At 47.6% G+C, this 16,030-nt stretch overlaps 1 protein-coding gene across 4 annotated transcripts in view; it reads left to right on the plus strand.

Annotated features, from left to right (window-relative positions):
• ITGA7 (integrin subunit alpha 7) overlaps nucleotides 1-16,030 on the plus strand; it is a 259,855-nt gene that overhangs the window by 111,065 nt on the left and 132,760 nt on the right. For all 4 annotated transcript variants that reach the window (XM_069230634.1, XM_069230633.1, XM_069230636.1 and 1 more), the window contains 3 exons: nucleotides 4,951-5,161; nucleotides 7,168-7,361; nucleotides 9,287-9,375. In XM_069230634.1, the coding sequence (XP_069086735.1) occupies nucleotides 4,951-5,161; nucleotides 7,168-7,361; nucleotides 9,287-9,375 (494 nt within the window). The remainder of the gene's footprint in view (nucleotides 1-4,950; nucleotides 5,162-7,167; nucleotides 7,362-9,286; nucleotides 9,376-16,030) is intronic.

Here is a 16,030-nt window from a genome sequence, read left to right on the forward strand (position 1 = left end):
AGGCAGTGGCGAGAGAACTATAGGCTGGCACTGACCCGCCACACCACCCACAGTTGCCCCTTCCGATGTAAACCAGTTTGAATGAGGGGAACCCTGGCTCACTTTTCGTAGCAGCTGCCTGAACTAAAGGCGATGCTCAAGAAAATACCAACACCTGGTGCACAGCACCAACCAGTCAATAATTCCTCAAAACACAAAGAACTGATAGTTTCCACGCAAGATTTAACGATTGTGTACACAGTATTAGAGAAATTAAACGAGAATGGGGACAATTAAACCAGGTGATGACTAAATATGATGGAAAACGGACTCCCGTAGCAGTAATGGGACCTAGACTTCAGAGCTGGACTGGGGCAAAAATAGGCGCAGGCACCGAAATAGAAAGTGGTAATATCAGGGAAAACAAAACTGCCATAAACCCTAAAAATGGGCCTACAACTGCTAAAACAACGGTCCACATGCTGATCTGTCTGGCCAGCCCATCTGGCACTGGCTATTTGCCCAATAGGTCAGTCCAATCCCCTAGTGAGGCGTACTTGCAATGTCACCGGAAGAAGGCTTCGTGGAGGAAGAGGTCCCAGGTGAAGTCGGCTCCCTGGACGCAGCTGGCTGGCTCTCTGGGGATTTCACCGGCATTGTCTGCAGTGTCCTGACTGCGGCTTTGGCTGGTTACTTCCGGCGTAGTGTCAACACTTCAAGCTCTCTTCAAACGCCTTTAGGGCGAAGCCCAGACCTTATGTAAAGTTTTACATTGTTCTTCCTGCGGGTTACCCCAGTGGTTATGGATCATATGTACTCTGTAGCAAGCTTCCCTCTCAGCACTAGCCAAGACTAAATTGTATTTATATAGCGCTTACTATCCTGACTAGGCATCAAAGTGCTTTTCAGCGAGTGGCATACTACTCCGGAACCCAAAAGGATTAGTGGTGGATTGGTGTTGGGCAATATGAGTACAGTATTGGTATTAGTATAGGGAGGTATGAGTTAATTTGAGCAGAGGACATGTGCGTCTGTTAGTTGGATTGAATAGAATAATGGAGGGATAGAGGAGGGAAGAATCTAGAAGTGTTAATTGGGAGATCATAGTAGTAAGATGAGGTTTGGGATGAGTAAAGAAGAGATGGAGAAGGGAAGAGTCTGTAGAAAGGGATTAGGGAGATCATAGTAAAATGGGGGTTGGAATGAGTCAACAGAGACATAAACGAGGGATAATTTAGTAGGGTTGTTTGGGAGATCATAGTAGTAAACTGAGGTTTGGGGTGAACCAGGAGCGAAAAACGAGGGAAGCGTCTAGGAAAGGTTATTTTGGAGATCATAGTAGTAAAATGGGTTTGGGATGAGTCAGAGAGTGGAGATAGGGGATAGATTGATAAAGACTAATTGAGGTGGGAAAGGATGTAGCAACAACTCCTGCACACAGCAGTTTACCTTATCTGATTATGGAGCAGATGATGGATTACGTGGCAAATGTGGTAAATCCAGAATTATGCGGAAAACGCCACAGCTGCAGAGTCACATAAACCCAATGGCCTTGACTACATCCTCAAGCCCCTTTCACCCATAGCTTTCCCAATCAGCTCTCATAACTACATCCTGTGCCATCTCGAGTCCCTCCAGAAAAAGTAATCTCACAGGCGCCTTGATGTCTCCAAAGCTCGAGGCGCTGGAACATGGTCACATTCCCCTTTGCAGAGTGACAACCATTTCCACCCACCACACCCCTAGAATACACACTAATTACTCATGGTAAAAGGGGGGAGTTTGAGGCGAGAGAACCCACTGTCAGCAAAAGCCATTGGGTCTGAATGAAATATTCCACGGAGGAGTAACACGAGTGCAGGGAGTCATGCCAACTCCCTATGAAGCACGACTTTAAATAAGATGCCACCAACGCCTCAGTAATCAACGCAACTGAAGTGTACATGTTTACATAGAAAACAGGCTCTGAACCCTCATGCTGTGGTGACGTTATGTTTTTGGCTGGGTCAGCCCAGAGCGGCCTTAAATCCTCCAAACTAGGCCACTGCCACGGGGCAGGTGTCCTGCTCACCCCTGATGTCTGACATGGGTCCAGATATTACTGCTTCCAACCCCTTAGCGCTGCCTGAGTGCAACATGAATTGTGACATGACAGCCTAGGGCAATACAGAGGGGAAGTGGACTTCCAACCAGCTTTGTGATCGGGTCAACGCAGTATCCATCAGAGCACTATTTAAATACACAAAGCAAGCAGCGCCTTGGGACCCTGTGGGTGATTAGCCGCGCTTTACAAATCCTTCGTTGATTGATTGATTGATTGACGCTGATACACAGCCGGTACTGCACCTCCCAGACCAGCTTTAGTAGGACTAGATGGTATCACGCCCTCGGTGCACTGATCCGCTATGGTGATGAGGACAGTTCAGACAGTCCTTGTGCCGCGGTTGTCACAGATTGCTTAATATTCAGAAACCTGTGAAGGGATACAGAACATGGCGAAGCTATGCCTGTCTCTACAAGTGAGCTTCTTAAAGTGCAGCTCCTTTCTGTAGCTAGAGAGCTGCCCTCACCAGATCCAGGATGCGTGCTCAGAAGTGAAGGAAAAGGTTTATTAGCCCAAAGACAACCGAGAATCCTCTAGCACAACGAGTCTAAGATCTCCAAGAGAGGGGTATCTCATCAATCACATAATATCAAGTAAGGGCAGGAGAATGCTATCACTCTGGGAACTGTACAAGTTCTTCCTAGTGACAAATCCCCTTTTTCAGTTGATTTAGATGGTATTCGGAAGATATAATACGGCAATTTAAGGACATCGTATTAAAGAAATTCTCAGAATCCCGCCTTCCTATGTGGTCTTCACTCCTGTTCAGGTTATGCAGCCCAGCCCTATTGGATGCATCACTTCAGACGAACTTTGAGCATCCGTCTTCTGGATAAGCAGACCTGTTTGTCCTATTTCAGTACCAGAACACCCTCATGGGGAGTGGCACGCACTACACATCACACGTCACCCCAATATGTGAACCCTAGGAAGCTGGATGGGAACTCCCTGTTTTATTCACATGCAGGGTTTAGTTACTGCTTACAGTTATGTGTACATCGCTGAAGACTGCCATGGATTACAGTGAAGCTAGTAAGGGACTGTTTACATCAGAAGTCGTGAGCCATATTATTTAAGGGCTTCAGACAAGAATCTATTTTTGGGGAACAAGGCAAGGAATACTGTTAAATAAATATAATCAAGGCAGCTTCCTGGTGGAGAACCCATGTCTGCTAGCGACTGCACACTTGCAACAGCTTATAATGCTGACAAGAAGTGTGGGGAGCGGATATAAGGGACCTTGAAGCTGGCTCCTGATGTCACTGACTTTCCCATTTAAAACTAAGCATGAAGGATATAAAGTGTGTCCAACTTGTATTCTCATACACGAAAGCAGTGCGGTGGGCAAACTGTACAGGACTGAGACACAACCATAACAAGTGGCTGTCGAGCTCTGAGAGGGGACCCTGGATGTGAGGTGTCACTGTTCAGGGAGCTGTTCCAGGAGAGGCCAGGCTCTAGACATAGCCATTTGAGAGGAGCATCCTGGGATATCTCTAGAGGTACTTGGACCTTCCCTGTACCATTAGCAAGCACCTTCTCAGCCAGACCTCAAAACAAAAGTTCTGGAGTAAGACCGAGACTCAGTGTTGAGCTTCACTTGAGGAGTGGGGAGCATTAGCAATGCTTCCTAGACCGCAGCTTCCACAATTCATCCTACGTTTAATGGTGCTTTTTGGTATTTCTCCCCAGCTCTTTCTACTCTCTCTTCTCCTGCCTTCAGCTGTATCTCCCCCTTCTCTAACCCTGAGTCTCCCTAACATTCTTCCCCCGCATGCCCCTTTTTTCTAATTTCTTTTTCCTGCTCTCTTTCAAATTGTCTACTGAATGCCGTCTTTTCTCAAGTCTGATTTTCCTGTTGCCCTTGCCGTTCATGATTTCCGATTCTCTGGTGCCTGCATGTGTCCTGTACCGCCGTGTCCACTGAAAACCTTGTGCTGAAATTGTGGTCCTTGAGTCTCTGTCATGAGTCTCTACAATGTGTATGGAAATCAGACTGTGGTTGCTGCCAGCACCCTCCTACCTAGTTTGCGTATGGTGTTTACTTGTGTTTGATCCCTCCCTTGGATCACCAAACCCTTAATCCTCTCTCCACTGGGGCTACCAGAAAGTTATGGGACAAGTGTCAGTGGACAGTGTCTAATAAATCCACAAACATCACCCACCTGAGCCGGGCTGGTCATGAGAGGGACCGTACAGCAAAGTTTACCATTTGCCACCTCCTTCACCTAACTCCTGCAGGCCCCTAGTTCCCCTGAGACGGTAGTGCAGCGAGGCTCCCACCCCAGCCAGAAAGACTCCCTTGGATAGAAAATTCCTGGGATCTTTACGGTCATCAGACTATTTCTCACATTTCTCTTGAAGGCCCAAAGGAATTATCCATCCTCTAAAGTTGGCACCTGGGTTGCCCCATTCACCTACCCCCGCCAGGCAGGTCCTTACACTTAAGGCATACCTTTCTGTCTGGGTTGGGGGAGGAGGACTGGTATCTTGCCTTGCAGGGTCCCAGGGAATCACGTGTATGAAGGTGGAGCAGCCTCTACTGAAGCTCAATGTAGAGTTTACTTCTTGGGCCAGAGGGGATCTTACAATATATTATGAAGCAATTGGTGGGCCTCGGAGCAAAATGGGGCAAGCAGTAGCCATTAGATATGAGTCACGTCAGGTCTCCCCACTGAGAGACAGGATTTGGGGGCTTTGGAGTGCCTTCTTGTTCTGTCTTCTGTCCACTGTGATTGGTTTCCTGTGTTTGTTTGCATCATATTGGCGAATCTCTCTTAAACTTTACTGACTGGTCGACTCTTCTCCCCCTCCACCGATGATCAAAGAAATGATTCTATCTGTCCCCACCTACTTTATTTTTACAGGCTTCTCCATTGACTCAGGGAAAGGCATGACCCGGAAACACGAGCTGAGTTTTGTGGCTGGTGCACCTCGGGCCAATCACTCTGGCGCAGTGGTGATACTGAAGAAGGACAATGCTAATCGTCTGGTGCCAGAGTACACCCTTTGGGGGGAAAGCCAAGTGGCATCATCTTTCGGTTACTCAGTGGCCACTGTGGACCTCAACAGTGATGGGTGAGTCCCGTGCTAGTGCATGTACCTCGCCACTTTGTGAAATGCTGCAGTTGCAAATATATCTGCTGCGATTATATGGGTATTGTGTCATTCAAAACTAGGATTTTCAGTCTTTTAGTACGGATATAAGATCCAGAAGATTTGTGTTTACTGTCATCTTGTGGTTGAACCTGGAATAATTTTTGGGACAACTTTAACATAAAAATCTTCTAGGCAGGCCTTAGACTTAGAGGAAGGTTCTGTATTCCAGCCCTGAAGAGGTTGGCAGAAACATTTGAAGCTTCATAGCCTCAATGCCAATCTCCAATTTTTTCATAATTATTTTGTGATTAATGTGCAGTCTGTCTGTGCATCAAGTTTACAGCCTTGTGCCAGGAACGTTTTGACTTCTGCAGAAATATCCATTCAGCCACCCATTTATTTTGTTATCAAGGCTAACTCTCACGGTTATATGTTTTGTGTTAGTTTTTATTATTTGCATACTCAGAATACATGTCGGAGGTATCAGCCCAGAAGTGTAAATCTGCAGTCTCCTAATGGCACTCGGTACCTAGTTTCACAAGGCACTGCTGATGACAGAATGCACCAGGATCACAGATTCTTTTAAAAACACGTATAAAAAGTCTGCATTGCAAAATTACCGGAACGCAGGTTTGCAGGTTGATATCGTTTACAGGTTCGACAGTTACCCATACTAGTAGCACTGAAGGGCAGAGGTGGTAACATAAATGTCAATGGCCCTCATTTGGACCTCAGCGGTCTTTTCTCAAGACCGCCGAGGTATCGCCGTGCTGAAGACCGCCAGCGCAGGCGGTTTTCCACACAGCGTATTATGACTGCTGGCAGCCCTCTGCCCTTTTCCAGATAGAGAGCCGCCTGCAGCCATACTGGCGGTTGGCGGTGAAGTGGAGGTTACTCCACCTTCAACGCCACGTCATCAGAACACCGCCCACCGAATCACAACCCAGGATTCGGCGTGGCGGTGTTCTGGTGAAGGGGTGCTGGCGGCGGAGCAGCCCCCAAGGATCCCGTTCCCTCCCGGAGGATCACCGGAACAGGTAAGGTGATCGTCTGTTAGGGGAGGGGGGTTGCGGGGGTGTTGTGTGCGTGCAAGGGGGTGTGAGTGTGTAGAGGGGGTGTGTGAGTGCGTGTATGCATGCAGGGGTGTGGTGTGTGTATGTGAAATGTGTGCGTTTATGTCTGTGTGTATGTGTATGTGTGCGTGTATGTGTAGTAGTTGTGTGAGTGTGCATGTGGGGGTGTCAATGTTTGAGGGGGAGGGGGGTCATACCACCTTTAGGGGCGGTAGGGGTGTCGTGGGTTTGGGGGGAGGACTCTGGGGAGTGGGGGATGGGGGAGACCCCTATCAGTTCCAGGGAACATATTGCTGGGAACATATTTCCTGGCACTGATAGTGCCTACCACCATGGATTTTGTGGCGGTACAGAACCCCACGAAATCCATGGCGGTATGTGGGGTTGTGATGCCGCCGGCGGTGTAGTGACGGCTGCCGGGCTGGAGACCAAAGTCTCCAGCCCAGCGGTCGTTACCACCCTGGCGGTCGGAGTGGAGAAGTGGCTATTTGGCATGGCGGTCACCGCCATGCTTGTAATTTCATTTTTTTTACTGCCGGCCTGTTTGCGGTATAACCGCCACTTCTCCACCGACCGCCAGAGTTGTAATGAGGGCCAATATTCCTTAGATTTGGTGATCTGAAAAAAGAATCTAAGAAACGTAGCTGCTAAGCCACTAGCCCGCGACACGCTTTTTCTCAAATTTTTAAATAATTAATTAGTTTCAACCACTAGATGTCAGTGGCACCTAACGTTTCTGAATGTGTCAAATTCAAGCTCTAAATAAACAATCATCTGGATCAGTAACCACGAACCAGAACTGGGAAATCTCACGACCTGGCACTCTTAGCAGGCCTCCGCTGTTTCCTGATCTTTTATTGAATTCACTCAAACGCCTGGACCACCGACTCTCTTCCATCATTTCTCTTTCAGCTGGACGGATCTCGTAGTTGGAGCCCCATATTTCTTTGACCGCAGAGAAGAGATTGGGGGCGCTGCCTATGTTTACATCAACCAGGCGGGGAAGTGGGACACCGTGAGGCCCATCCGACTCAACGGGACCTATGACTCCATGTTCGGGGTAACGGTCAACAGCGTGGATGATCTCAACCAAGATGGCTTCAAAGGTGAAGGGTGTCCTGATTATTGTTTTTCACCAGGGAAAGAGTTGTTCCCTTAGCGGTGGTGTAGGCATTTTCAGGGCTCAATTTGTAAAACTAAATAAAAAAGTGGCAGTGTCCAGTGCTGTGCTCAGAAGCTTGTGGTCGGTGTATTACACGTTAGCGCTCTGATTAACAAGGCTCTGTAATCTTCAATCCATTTTAGGTCTTTAATCCGCTACCAGACACTCTGTGCCCCTTTACCTCTCTCTTGCAAGTTCCTCCTTTCTTTCTTTGTGGCCGGTTTTTCCTTCTGTCCCTCCCTCCTTCCAGGGGCGTAGCTTGGTCAGTAAGACTGAGGGGGAGTGACCTTCAGATTTTCCGACAATCACGCTGGCACGTCATGTTAATCGTTGTATGAGAAGCAGCGCTTGACGGTGGTTTAAGGGCCAGTGCAAAGGGACAGGAGCTCGAGTTATGAGAGGGTACTTAAAAACAGTATTTTGTAAGATACAACCATGTTTTCAGACCTTCCACCTAGAGACGTGTGTGTGTGTTTTTGTCTGAGTGAGTATTTAAAAATCTCATGTGAAATCCAACAGGCACCTTACTGTGCCCAGCTGAAAGCTCCTGTACCCAACTATTTATTAATTGATGCATTTTGTATGGGTTTGAATTGGGTGGTGGTTGTGTGGTGAATCACAAGGGCCCCAGTTACATTAATTTTAGTAGAGAGCGCATTAGTAGGGATGGTGGGCCACACCTCTACACACTTACGGTAGGCCCCAGGAAAGGGGCGGATAGGGAGAATGGTTGTGTTCCAGAGGAGGGGATCAAACTGCTATGGTATGATGATTCACAGGGTGCGCGCAGTCTGGGCATTGGTAGATATAAATGATGTGAGGTTGCAGGGCTTTTAGATTTCCACATGTTGCTGTCTTGATGAGATGGGTATGATGGCAATCTGGTGAGCTTTAAGGAGTTCTTGTTGTAGTGTCCCAGAAGTGCACAAACCATGGCAGTGGTGAAAAACCCTCGAGGATTAGAGTACTGAGCTCCCTAAAGAGGAATGGGAAGGTGATTTTAGGAGTCTGTCTTAAACTTTGGGCTGCACTGATTGTTCAGCATCTGCCTTTTCTTTTAACAAATTGTATGGATCAGAGACTGGCCGGAAATTTGAAGTTGATGTATCCAAAGATATTTTAACTCTAATATTGCCCTCCCCCTGGCTCCTGTGTCGTTCTGGGATGATGCTGTGGTGCCTCCCCATACGTTTCCCGCCGTGGTCGTATCTGCTTGTTGCACTGGATGAAGGATGGTCATTAGTAGCGCTGTCTTCTGGTGTGTCGATGCGTACTATACTTACAGTGTACTGTTGTTGGTTAATGTGTTGTAATGTACTGCTCTGACTCTATAGGGGTGGCCGCTGTTCTATCGATCTGTTGGTGGAAGTCGTATTGGTTGGGTCACCCTAATCTAATATCACTGATCTCTTATCTCTTTATGCACACTTGATAGAGCAAAATGTGTGGACTCAGAACTGGTATCTTTAAACTGTTATTGGCATAGACTGTGTGATTGGATTGATACTACCCCCTAAAGTAATATGCTATAAGGCAGTAAATAGTTGTATGTGTTTATTTGTATGCATAAATAACCAATAAAAAAGAACTCTAATATTGGATAAGCTTGCTTACATCCCTGAGTGATGGAACTCTGAGTGTCCACTGTGGACAGGATGCAGAGAAGGAGGAAGTCACCTACTGCGTAAAGGTTACTTTCTGTATGTGCACTGTTTCTGCACATTTACATTCCTCAGTTATTCTCTATATTGATGCACAAGTTTGGTACAGTAATGGGTCAGTGTCTCCTTACCTTATGATACCCATCTTTGTAAAGGTCAGTTTGTTTCTGTTTGGAATGACCCTTACTATATTTTTCTCTCTCCGTAGACATTGCTATCGGCGCCCCATTTGATGGAGAGGGAAAGGTTTACATCTATCACGGTAGCAGCTTGGGAATCGTCACCAAACCAGCACAGGTACTAAGAGCTGCTGAGAAACTTCAAGTCTTGGGTGCAAACTAGTGTCTGGGATGCAGCCACTGACAATGGAGTCTCAGGGTGAATATGAAGAGTAGTAAATCAGAGGATGTAAACAATGGAAGGCCACATAGAACATCCTTCAATAGATGAGGCATACTAGACAAGCATTGGAATTCCTCAGCGACCCTCAAGTTCAGTGTCTTTAGGAAGGAAAAAGCTGGAAACTCGTGAATCAGGTGCCTCCTTGTTACAGAAAGAGAGACAAGTACAACAAATATGCCAGGAGCCGCAGAACAGTCCTCTGCTCCATCTGTGCTTTGCTTCCCCAGGTCCATGTGTGGCATTTGATTCTTAGTTCATGTCCACTCCTTTTCTGGCATACTGATGAATAAACAGTATATGTTTGGAGGGATGGCAAGGATGTTTTGGGCTATTGGGATTAAATTATGCGGAGTCCAGATATTGGACATCGGCATTAGACTAATATGGGGGAGGTTAGGACTGCAGCAGTTAGTGAAAGTGAACAGAGATTGCATACTTTGGGCAGAGAAGGCGATCAAGAGGAGAAGATCTGGACACAGACATGAGGACAAGTGTAGGAAGTTGGCTCTGTATATACTATTTCAAAGTAAGAAATAGTGTGCACAGAGTCCAGGGTTCCCCTTAGAGGTAAGATAGTGGCAAAAGTAGATAATTCTAATGCTCTATTTTTTGGTAGTGTGGTCGAGCAGTCGGCTTATCAGAGGTTAGTGTTAAGTATTTGTTGTACACACACAGGCAATAAATGAGGAACACACACTCAAAGACTTACTCCAGGCCAATAGGTTTGTATATTGAAAAATATATTTTCTTAGTTTATTTTAAGAACCATAGGTTCAAGATTTACATTAAACTCGTTAAATGCAAGGTACTTCACTTAGATACTTTAGGAACTTTGAATAAAAGCAATATCATATACAGTCTTTGTAAAAATGGCAATAAGCTATTTTCAAAGTGGACACACTGCAAAAATCAACAGTTCCTGGGGGAGGTAAGTAAAGGTTAGTTTGGGAGGTAAGTAAAACACTTACAAGTATCAGTTCTGGGGCATAGGCAGCCCACCGTTGAGGGTTCAAGGCAACCCTAAAGTTACCACACCAGCAGCTCATGGCCGGTCAGGTGCAGAGGTCAAAGAGGTGCCCAAAACACATAGGAGCCTATGGGGAACAGGGGTGCTCCATAGGAGCCTATGGGGAACAGGGGTGCTCCGGTTTCAGTCTGCCATCAGGTAAGTACCTGCATCCTTGGGGGCAGACCAGGGAGGTTTTGTAGAGCACTGGGGGGTGGGGGGTGGAATCCAAGTAGGCACACAAAACACACCCTCAGCGGCACAGGGGCGGCCGGGTGTAGTGTGCAAAGCAGGCATCTGGATTTAGGTAGAAACCAATGGAGGGACCTGGGGGTCACTCTAGCGGTGCAGGCAGGCACGGGGGGGCTTCTCGGGACAGCCACCACCTGGGCTAGGCAGAGGGGTGCCTGGCGGTCACTCCTGCGCTGAGGTTTGGTTCCTTCAGGTCCTGGGGGCTGCGGGAGCAGTGCTGGTTCCATGCATCAGGTCCCTTGTTACAGGCAGTCACGGTCAGGGGGAGCCTCCGGATTCTCTCTGCAGGCGTCGTTGTGGGGACTCAGGGGGGTTGTCTCTGGTTACTCACGGGCTCGCAATCACCGGGGAGTCCTCCCTGTGGTGTTTGTTCTCTGGGCCTTGAGCCGGGGCGTCGGGTGCAGAGTGTGGAGTCTCACGCTTCCAGCAGGAAATGTGCAATCTTTGGAAGTTGCTTCTTTGTTGCAAAGAAGTAGCTGGTTTTGAGCAGGGCTGTTGCTCACGGGAGTTTCTTGGTACTTTAGTCCAGGGAAGTCCTCTGAGGCTTCAGAGGTCGCTGGTCCCTGTCGGATGCGTTGCTGGTTGCAGGTTTTCAAAGTTGGAGACAGGCCGGTAGGGCTGGGGCCAAGGCAGTTGTCGTCGTCCGTCTTCTCTGCAGGCTTGTAGGTCAGCAGTCCTTCTTGTTTCTTCAGGTTGCAGGAATCTGATTTCCAGTGCAGGCTTTGTTTCTGGCCTCAGAGAGCACAAAGGCTCTCACCCCAGGGAGTCAGAAACTCGTCTCTCAGCAGCAGGCTGGCACAGACCAGTCAGTCCTGCACTGAAGGATTAGGTAAAATATAGGGGGCATCTCTAAGATGCCCTCTGTGTGCATTTTTTAATACATCCAACACTGGCATCAGTGTCAGTTTATTATTCTGAGAAGTTTGATACCAAACTTCCCAGTATTCAGTGTAGCCATTATGGAGCTGTGGAGTTCGTTTTTGACAAACTCCCAGACCATATACTTAATATGGCCACACTGTACTTACAATGTCTAAGAATGGACTTAGACACTGTAGGGGCATATTGCTCATGCAGCTATGCCCTCACCTGTGGTATAGTGCATCCTGCCTTAGGGCTGTAAGGCCTGCTAGAGGGGTGACTTAACTATGCCACTGGCAGTATTTTTTGTGCATGGCACCCTGAGGGGGATGCCATGTCGACTTTTCCTTTTTCTCCCCACCAACACACACCATCTGCAATGGCAGTGTGCATGTGTTTGGTGAGGGGTCCCTAAGGGTGGCACAACACATGCTACAGCCCTTAGAGACCTTCCTTGGTCACAGGGCCCTTGGTACCACTGGTACCTTTTATAAGGGGCTTATCTGTGTGCCAGGGGTGTGCCAATTGTGGAAACAATGGTACATTTTTAGTGAAAGAACCCTGGTGCTGGGGCCTGGTTAGCAGGGTCCCAGCACACTTCTTAGTCAAGTCAGCATCAATATCAGGCAAAAAGTGGGGGTAACTGCAACAGGGATCCATTTTCCTACATAAGCCCCCTCAGCCCACAGACCAGGAGACTCAGCCAAAAGCTGGGAGAGTCTTCCTAGTCTGTCAGGCGAGGAAGAGTAGGGAAAATAGGCTGGTTTGTTGCAGGGCCTACTCTGCCCTACATCCTCCTGTTCAGGTCATTCCCTCTGGGGAACGGACCCACTTCCACAGTGATAGGACCTAGTCTGAATTGCCTCTTGTCTGTGTTTTTAATGTCTTCACCCATTCTCTCTATTTTGGGGTTAGAGGTATCCACCTCTGCTAATCTTACTTTTGCCAGGGTTACCCTTAGCTTACCCAAAGAGGTTACCCATAGCTGGCGTAACCCCACCATGACCAACAGGGTCAGGGGGCCTAACTTGCTATTTGGCATGGGGTCAGACCACCATGCCAAGGATAGTGCAGCCATAAAGGCTAACACCCAGCAGAGGCCACTGACAGCTGTCTGTGCCCAGAACCACACCTACCTTTAGCTCTTCACCTACAAGGGAAGGGGCTAAGTTACAGGTTTCTTTGGGATCAGGGTGCCTGTGTGCTGTGTGAGAGTGGGGGGTTACTACATCTTGTAGTAAAGACCCTTCTTCCACTCTTTCTTCTGTTAACTGAGGAGCCACCCACTCAGGTTTAACAGCTGCCTGACTAGCCAGGACTTCTTGTGGGTCAGGTTGGACCTTATCAGTGCCACTTTTGGAGCTCTCCCCTACTGGAGAAGAATCTCCTTGGCTTGCCGGAACCTTGGCTAAAGGTTGTCCACCTTTCCTACACTGTTTTCTTTCTTTTTCTTCTGGGGCCTACTTGCAGTTACTGCAGGGGTAGCACCTCCAGAATCCTTGGGAGAGGGCTGGCACTGGACCAGTTCCTCTCTTGGGCTCTGACTAACCTCTGGGTAGTCATTGCCAAGGAGACAATCAAGGGGGAGGTCTGTACTGACTACCACCCTTCTCCAGCTAAAAGTCCCTCCCACTTCTATGGGCACAAAAGCCACAGGCCTATCAGTGTCCCTGTCTGGGCTAACTCTTACTCTGGCAGTCTCACCTGGGATGTACTGGTTTGAGAACACCAGCCTGTCATGCACAATAGTGTGACTGGCACAAGTGTCTCTCAGGGCAGTGGCTGGGATTCCATTCATCAGTAGGTGGTGGAAGTGTCTACTTCCCTCTGGAATCTCCAACTCACCTGTGGGGCCCTTTTTCGAGCTGAAGTCTATGAAGACCTCCTCATCTGAGGAGTCATCCCCAATGGCTACACTGGTCACCCCTGGGATTTTGCTAGGGGGTTTGTTTTTGGGACAAGAAGTGTCCTTGGTGTGGTGCCCTGTCTGTCTACAGTTTTGGCACCATGCCTTAGTGGCATCCCAGTTCTTACCCAGGTACCCACCTTTGTTTTGGGTTGTGTCTTGGGGCCCACCCACCTGGTCTGGTTTTTGGGGGCCTACAGATGACTCTTTTTCTTTGTTTCTAGTGTCACCCACTTTTTCCTGGGGAGGCTTTGTAACCCCTTTCTTTTGGACACCCCCAGTGGAAGTTTTGGTTACCCTAGTCTTGACCCAGTGGTCTGCCTTCTTTCCCAATTCTTGGGGAGAAATTGGACCTAGGTCTACCAGATACTGATGCAACTTTTCATTGAAGCAGTTACTTAAAATGTGTTCTTTCATAAACAAATTATAAAGCCCAACATAGTCATGCACTTCATTTCCAGTTACCCAACCATCCAGTGTTTTCACTGAGTAGTCTACAAAATCAACCCAGGTCTGGCTCGAGGATTTGAGGATTTTTGAGCCCCTCTGAACCTAATCCTGTACTCCTCAGTGGAGAATCCAAATGCCTCTATCAGGGTAGCCTTCATGAGGAGGTCATAAGATTCTGCATCTTTACCTGAGAGTGTGAGGAGTCTATCCCTACACTTTCCAGTGAACATTTCCCAAAGGAGAGCTCCCCAGTGAGATCTGTTTACGTTTCTGGTTGCACAAGCCCTCTCAAAAGCTGTGAACCATTTGGTGATGTCATCACCATCTTCATATTTTGTTACAATCTCTTTGGGGATTTTTAGGATGTCAGTATTCTCTCTGACCCTATTTAAGTTGCTGCCACCACTGATGGGAGCTAAACCCATCTCTTTCCTTTCCCTTTCCATGGCTAGGAGCTGTTTCTCCAAAGCCAATCTTTTGGCCATCCTGGCTAACAGGAGGTCATCTTCATTGAGGCTGCCCTCAATGTTTTCAGAGGTACTGGTCTCCCCTATGGAAGAACCAGTCTCTCTGACTATGATTTGAGGAGTCAGGGTTTGAGGGACCCTGTTCTTCCTATTTAGGACAGGAGGGGGGAAGTCATCCTCCTGTTCACTAATTTCCCCATCTGAAGGATTATCCTCAGAGGGGTGGTCCCTTTTGAACTCTGCCAAAAGTTCCTGGAGCTGTACTTTGGTAGGGTTGGACTCAGTTTTTATCATTTTTTAATTTACAGAGAGTCCTTAACTCTGGCATCTTTAGATGCAGGTAAGGGGTGAGGTTGAGTTCCACCACCATCTCTTCTGTGCTAGATATTACTTTTCTAAAAGTTGGGATACTTTTTAAGAATCTAAAACTATTTCTAGATCTTAATCCAAACTTTTACAAAACTTTTAAACTCTAAAAGAAATGCTAATAGGGACTTACACAAGGCCCTAGCAGGACTTTTAAAAATTTAGAAAAATAGCTCAAATTTCAAAAATCAGTTTCTAATGATAATTTTTGGAATTTAGTCGTGTGATCAGGTATTGGCTGAGTAGTCCAGGAAATGCAAAGTCTTAGACCCCACCACTGATCCACCAATGTAGGAAGTTGGTTCTGTATATACTATTTCAAAGTAAGAAATAGTGTGCACAGAGTCCAAGGGTTCCCCTTAGAGGTAAGATAGTGTCAAAATTAGATAATTTGAATGCTCTATTTTGTGGTAGTGTGGTCGAGCAGTCGGCTTATCAGAGGGTAGTGGTAAGCATTTGTTGTACACACACAGACAATAAATGAGGAACACACACTCAAAGACTTACTCCAGGCCAGTAGGTTTTTATATTGAAAAATATATTTTCTTAGTTTATTTTAAGAACCTTAGGTTCAAGATTTACATTAAACACATTAAATGCAAGGTACTTCACTTAGATACTTTAGGAACTTTGAATAAAAGCAATATCATATACAGTCTTTGCAAAAATGGCAATAAGCTATTTTCAAAGTGGACAGTGCAAAAATGAACAGCTCCTGGGGGAGTTAATTAAAGGTTAGTTTGGGAGGTAAGTAAAACACTTAGAAGTCTCCGTTCTGGGGCATAGGCAGCCCACCCTTGGGAGTTCAAGACAACTCCAAATTTACCACACCAGCAGCTCAGGGCCAGTCAGGTGCAGAGGTCAAAGAGGTGCCCAAAACACATAGGCGCCTATGGGGAACAGGGGAGCTCCGGTTCCAGTCTGCCAGCAGGTAAGTACCTGCGTCCTCGGGGCAGACCAGGGGATTTTTGTAGAGCACTGGGGGGGTCACAAGTAGGCACACAAAACGCACCCTCAGCGGCACAGGGGCTGCCAGGTGCAGTGTGCAAAGCAGGCATCGGGTTTGAGGTAGAAACCAATGGAGGGACCTAGGGGTCACTCTAGCAGGCAGTCACGGGGGGGCTTCTCGGGACAGCCACCACCTGGGCCAGGCAGAGGGGTGCCTGGGGGTCACTCCTGCGCTGAGGTTCGGTTCCTTCAGGTCCTGGGGGCTGCAGGTGCAATGCTGGTTCCAGGCATCGG

Source organism: Pleurodeles waltl, chromosome 4_2 (assembly GCF_031143425.1).
Source record: "Pleurodeles waltl isolate 20211129_DDA chromosome 4_2, aPleWal1.hap1.20221129, whole genome shotgun sequence".
NCBI classification, from domain to species: domain Eukaryota; kingdom Metazoa; phylum Chordata; class Amphibia; order Caudata; family Salamandridae; genus Pleurodeles; species Pleurodeles waltl.